Source organism: Acanthopagrus latus, chromosome 10, assembly GCF_904848185.1.
Source record: "Acanthopagrus latus isolate v.2019 chromosome 10, fAcaLat1.1, whole genome shotgun sequence".
NCBI classification, from domain to species: Eukaryota; Metazoa; Chordata; class Actinopteri; order Spariformes; family Sparidae; genus Acanthopagrus; species Acanthopagrus latus.
In genome coordinates this window covers 6,311,451-6,317,607 of record NC_051048.1, presented here as the reverse complement: position 1 = coordinate 6,317,607, position 6,157 = coordinate 6,311,451, and the positions used below count along the sequence as shown (strand labels likewise).

At 38.1% G+C, this 6,157-nt stretch overlaps 1 protein-coding gene across 2 annotated transcripts; it reads left to right on the top strand.

The window, feature by feature from the left end:
* Positions 1-1,183: 1,183 nt before the first annotated feature.
* On the top strand, positions 1,184-4,981 carry LOC119027189 (C-type mannose receptor 2-like). Of its 2 annotated transcripts, none has more exons than XM_037112151.1 (6): positions 1,184-1,238; positions 2,756-2,813; positions 2,893-2,946; positions 3,135-3,524; positions 3,975-4,313; positions 4,417-4,981. In XM_037112151.1, the coding sequence occupies exons 3-6, from the start codon at positions 2,913-2,915 to the stop codon at positions 4,761-4,763; spliced, it is 1,110 nt and encodes a 369-aa protein (XP_036968046.1). In that variant the 5' UTR covers positions 1,184-1,238; positions 2,756-2,813; positions 2,893-2,912; the 3' UTR covers positions 4,764-4,981. The 2 variants fall into 2 exon arrangements, with proteins under 2 accessions (XP_036968046.1, XP_036968045.1); XM_037112150.1 differs by having other exon boundaries at positions 1,218-1,238; positions 2,906-2,946.
* Positions 4,982-6,157: the final 1,176 nt, after the last annotated feature.

Genomic DNA, 6,157 nt, shown 5'->3' with positions numbered 1-6,157 from the left:
CCAGGTCAGAGCAGGAGCCGAGTTACTCCTGGTGTTCACTCTCCAGAGGGTCCTGCTCTAATCCAGACACTCTTCAAGCAGCTAAGCAGTGGCTCTTGCACCCTGCTCTGCCTTGTCCTCCACACTCTTAATACATTTGTTTTGATATAGAGGCCCTTACAGACAGAAGTTACATATTGTATGCTTAGAGTTTGTATTGGTGTCCCACAAGGGTCTCTACTTGGTCCTCTCTTTATTCATTATTATAGAAACAAGCTTTAGTAGCTTATTTTTTGTAAGATCCAGTCAATTTACTAATTTGGAGATGCTTATCACTGTAGTTCCAATATAATGTGGTAAAAAAAAAAAAAGACTGCCATTTTATTTGAATCTCTTCATTCTAAGTATGAGATTAATGCCTTTTATCCCAATAACACAACAAATCAGTGAAAGGTAGCATACATACCATGTGATCCGTTTTCTGCTAGCAGACTTTGTAGATGCACGCAAGTGAAAAGTCATGCAACACAACACCAGACTGTGATGATGTAAAATAACGATGTACCAATTATCAGTCTGAAGTAAACTAGTGAGTGTCTATTGTAAGGGGAGTAGGGATTGAGTAAGAGATGGAGGCAGCCTCAGGTACTTGAATATGCCGCCTGAGCACCTTTGACCTTGGTGAAATTTGCTTGTGTGTGTCAGGAATAGTTTCAGCCATTTGAATTAAACTGAAATGGACCTCAGCTGGATATAATGTTTGCTTTTACACAGCATTTTTTTTTTTATATTTGCATGATCTCTTTCAGTGTAAAATTATTCAACTCTTTACACTGCCATCAAAATGGCATTATTAATACCTCAGCGGGCAGGCTTATCTTTGAATTATTAGTCCATTTATTTCCATCTGTATCCTCGGGTTTCAACATTAGCACATTTTTCCCATGAGTGACTTCGTTAATGTCCTTTATTTGTGCAGGCTGCATTTTGCGCGATGTACATTTTGTCTGCTTACTGTAATATGTCTGTTTTCTTCATCGTTAAATCAAATGTCAACTTTAGCAAAACACATGGACTGTTCGTGTCAACATCAGATATTTTCTCTGCTAATAACAGAAACCTGAGACCTCCATATTTTACTATTCAAATAATGATGACGGTGTGGAAACCAAGGTGTATGAAAATGATCTCAGTCAGCAGAGAGGAGAGACATCAGAGCAGAGTGATGCTGAAGAGAGCAGGAGAGACGTTAAAAAAAGGTAAGTTAAGGCTCTGCTTTATTTTTTGAGATGATATGTTAGAATGTAGAAAATCAAATTCATATAAGGAAATTAGTGTTTTCAGTTGATACCGATGGAGCATGTTTACATTTTGAAACTCTTTCTGGCCTTACACTGTACATTTTAAAAGGTGACTTTACTTTAAACAGGCAGGAACACATTTACCTCAGAGGTTTTAACAACTTAAAATTATTATTAGTCTACTTTACTTACATGGTAATATTGAGGTAGTCAGTTCCCTCGATTTTCTTTTAAAGTAAATTCATTTGTTGCAGGACAAGATTACGGGTCAACATAACATGAGCACAAAACTCTGCACACATCACCTGAATTAGGAAAAAAAAAAATAATGTTTTGGTTAAAAAAAAAAAAAAGAAAAAATACTGTTGATACTATTGCCCTGCCTTCGCCCTAAGTCAGCTGGGATAGGCTCCAGCCCCCCCGCGACCCTGCAGAGGATTAAGCGGCGTACATAGAATATGTACAGATGATGGATGGATGGATGGATGGACTATTGGGGTTGTTGTTGTTTTACTGGTGATGTAGTTCAGAAATCTAGATTGCACTTTTTGCATATGCAAACAAACTATATGAGATGACAAACATTGTCTGATTGCCTCAAAATTAGAGTTAAATGGACTGATAATTTTAAGTTGTTTACACTTTTTAGCTGTGTGAGGGAGATCTGGTGTTAAAGTTCAGAGATTTAATATAACTGAGTCCATATGTAAGTGACAACAAACGGAACAAAGCTGACGACACCTACAAAAAAAAAAAAAATGAGGAAACCCACTTAAATTACCAAGTAAAATAGACTAATACTTTATCAAATAACTTAAAACTAATTGTCTACTTTGCTACGGTTTTCTGACTTTTTAAAGTTAAAGTCAACGTTAAGTGGTATCCAGAAATCACTCTAAAAATTTAACTGTAACGTGTCAACAAAATTACACACATTTCTGAATCTACATCCAAAGTTCAGATTTATGATCATTTAATTTATATACATGTGTACAAATTTAATTTGACCAGGTGCATAATTACTCACCTGTTACAATTTTTAACCCAAGTCATTCTCTCATGAATAAAATGTATTTGTTTGCAAATCGTTATTTTTCATTACAGTTTGTTCACTGTTTAATGTAATACTTTGGAGGGTTTTTTTTAGATGATACAAAATCATATTCATACATTGAAGTATTCTGCGGATGAACCACCTGTAGAGTGCAAGACAAGGTGCAGCACTGCACTCTGATGGTGAGGAATGGTAACAGTAGATGGTGCTGAAGAGTGTTGAATTAGAGTCGGGAAAATTTGGCTGTTTTTCTTTCAGTTTGCTTACACTAGAATAAAAAACATGAAGTATTTACAGCAGGGTTACACTATACTGTACAGCTGTTTCTGTTATTTTGTCCACGCCCGGTGCACTGAACCACTGTTGTGTCTGCTTTGATTATGATTGGCATGTTGACCTTTATGTTCATGTGTGTTATTAGACTGCAGCACAGAGCTTGAGTGAGAGCAGCTCTACAGTTAGTTCAGCCTGAGCAGACAGTAAGTGATGTGTGTTTACTCACATTCACAGCAGCTGCTAAAATCTTTGTGTTTCATTCACTGCACACTCACACATCAGTTTCATCTCACAGAGCAAAGATGCAGTGGAGCCGGTTTCTGCTCCTTCTGATGGGTAAGTGCATCAGTATACTACTGCAGTACTTCTACTGCAGTACACACCCGAAAACACAACTGAAGAGCTGGAACTGCAGTTTAAGTGTTTATTCTCACTGACAAGCTGTTTCAGGCTCTTCAAGCCTTTGTGTAAAAATCATAAAGATGTTTCATTCATCGTCACTGCAGTGTTTTCTCTGGTTTTAGGTCAGTGTTCCCTCTTCACATGTCAACTCTATAAATACCACTTCATTAATAAGAACAAGAGCTGGTATGAAGCCCAGGAGTACTGTAGACAGAAGTATACAGACCTGGCCTCAGTGTATAGACAGGCAGACATCAACACACTGCAAACTGCCAAGAAACAAGGCAAAGAAGCCTGGATTGGACTGTACAAAGAAACTGTAACAAACAAAACTGAATGGGAGTGGCGCTGGTCTCAGGCAGAGGTGAAGTACACTGAAAATCAGACAAAGTGGGAAAATGGAGAACCCAATAATGCAGCAGGTAGTGAGTACTGTGTGAGCCTGAAGGCTCCCGCAAGACACTGGTGGGATTACTCTTGTACGGTGCCACGTCCATTTATCTGCTATGATGGTAAGAATATATTGTATTTATTTGTACATTCTGATTTCATCCCTGTGTAACAGTTGCACTATATGTTGATGTATCTTTTTTAAAAAAAAAGAAAATTTAACACTAAGTGACTATCTGGGTCATCAGGGTTAGAAATTATTCCCAAATCACAAGTATTAAACCTTAATTTCAATAAAGATTGGACAATATATTAATGAGCTTTAGAAGTTGGTAGTGTCTTTATATTTACTGTAGAGAAATAAGTGTGAATGAATCCAGATGTGTATTTCCTAAAATGTCTAACTCTTCTTTGAAATGATTCACCTTTATATGTATACAGTAGCTTATTCTAAGATATTTTCATTTGTTTCTAGAATCTCTCTGAATTACACTGAAATCAAGATAATTAAATGTGTTCTCTTAACGCAGCAGAGTATTACCTGTAAACATGTTCCTCTGTTTGCTCCACAGCAAATACTACATCTGACCAATTCTATGTGATTGAAACACAGATGACCTGGCTACAGGCCCGAAAGTACTGCAGAGAGAATTACAAAGACCTGGTCAGTGGAAAAACACAGCTGGAAGACCAAGAACTAACCGGGAAGCTTCAGGACAAGACAAGAGATTATTGGATCGGCCTGTTCAGAGTCACCTGGAGGTGGTCTGATGGGAGAAGTTCCTTTGTCAGACCCTGGAACCAAATCTATTCTGACAGTCAGCCAGACAACAAATGTGCTAAGCTGGATAAAGAAGGCAGATGGAGGACTGACAACTGTAACTCAACAAAACCTTTCTTCTGCTACAACGGTGAGTTTTCCACAGTTTGGTCAGCAGGAATATCACCAGAGACAGTCTGAGGAGATGTCTGAACTCACATTTGTGTGTTTGTGTGTTTTAATTTCCCTGACAGACAAAGTGATCCTGGTCAAAGAGAACAAGACCTGGGAGGAGGCCATCAATCACTGCAGAGAGAAGTACAACGACCTGATCTCCATCACTGACGCTGAGCAGCAGAGCTGGGTCCAAGAGATAGCCAAGAACGCCTCCAGTTCCCACGTCTGGCTGGGACTGCGCTTCACCTGCATTCTGGAAGCCTGGTTCTGGGTCACCAACGAGAGGGTCGACTACAAGAACTGGGCCTCAAGCGTAAAGATGGACAACTGCGACATGTCTGGAGCCATGGAGACAGGAGGAGAACACAAGTGGTGCAAAGAGGACGATATGAGGGAGTTTAATTTCCTCTGCTCTAAGTTTTAAAGCCTCCCTGCTCACTGGCTTGTATTCATTTCCACACTTTGTTTTGGTGGTGGGTTATATTTAAATAGCTTACATTGTTATAGTGTGTGTTCTCTGGGTTCATTGAATGGCATTCTTGGAAATGTCTGAATCACGACCTGAGGAGGAGATGAGTGAGATCTCCAACAGAGTGGTGTCACTGCAGATTGAGGGGAGATGTGCAGGATTTCTGTGTGTAATATTTGTGTTTGGTTGTTGAATAAATTGTGTAACCAGATGTCTCTGTCTTTGTTCACTGTTTTTTTCTCTTTTTTTTAAAGCATTTCATTCCATATTTACCTCACACTCACATCTGAGACTGAAAACACATACGGAAAAATATGGAAGATTAAAAGTGACTAATTAAAAACAAATCAAACTAATATATTAAGTAGAAAGCAAAACACAGTTTTGATGTATGAATTTAATGTGCTTCATTAAAATATATATTTCAGATTTAGAGTCTTGTCTTTGAAAACTGAGAGCAGCGTTCTATCTGTCCATGCAAAAATAAAGAATACAAAAAAACAAAACAAAAAAAACAGAAACACAACAATTAACAGTCCACTCACAGGGTGGAGGTGGAACAATAGGTGGAGCTTTTCTGTGCTGACATGAGCAGATGCAGCCATGATGTTTTCTGTGGGACACGGAGGACGTTTAGACAAACAGCTCCATTAATAAACAAACACCCCAAATCAATCAGACAACCAATCTGTGACCCAAACTGCCACAATCAAATATTAATTTAAAATTCATGGGACATTTTTAAAAAAGAAATAAGAAGTTTGTTGAACTAAATAGAGCTCATACTGTGACTGTGTCTTTGAGTGTGTTGCTCTGTTTCGTATGGAGCCTACTGTTGGATTCTGGGTGTATAATTCAGTTTGATGACATAAAGGATAAAGTATGGAAGCTTTATATGATGTCGCCACTCTGGTGTGTTGTGACTGAACGTTTATTTATATTTTCAGTAAAAACCTTTAAAATGCAAGAATGTGAGAAATGGTTATGTTAAAGTGGACAAAAATGAGTGTGTGTGTGTGTGTGTGTGTGTGTGTGTGTGTGTGTGTAAATTAAATGAACACATTTGAATTAATACTATGGTAAATCACCTCAAAAGAAGCTTTTCTATTTCATTTTCATTTTTAAAAAATTACCAGAAACAGACATCCCCTTTTAGACAGTGGAGCAATTTAGTGCCCTGTTGGGTATATTCATATGTATATATGTGCGTGTGTGTATTTGTATGTGTGAGTTTTTCTGTGTGTGTGTGTGTGTGTGTGTGTGTGTGTACTAGAGTCGCTCTCTCTCTGCCTGTCATTCAACAATCAGCGGACACCAAAACACTCAACAAGTCGATTTATTACCAAGAA

Excerpts from the sequence above, each read along its gene's own strand:
- LOC119027189 (XM_037112151.1), top strand. The coding sequence starts at position 2,913 with ATGCAGTGGAGCCGGTTTCTGCTCCTTCTGATGG. Across the intron at positions 2,947-3,134 it reads GTTTCTGCTCCTTCTGATGG|GTCAGTGTTCCCTCTTCACA; the intron begins GTAAGTGCATCA and ends CTCTGGTTTTAG. Across the intron at positions 4,314-4,416 it reads ACCTTTCTTCTGCTACAACG|ACAAAGTGATCCTGGTCAAA; the intron begins GTGAGTTTTCCA and ends TTTCCCTGACAG.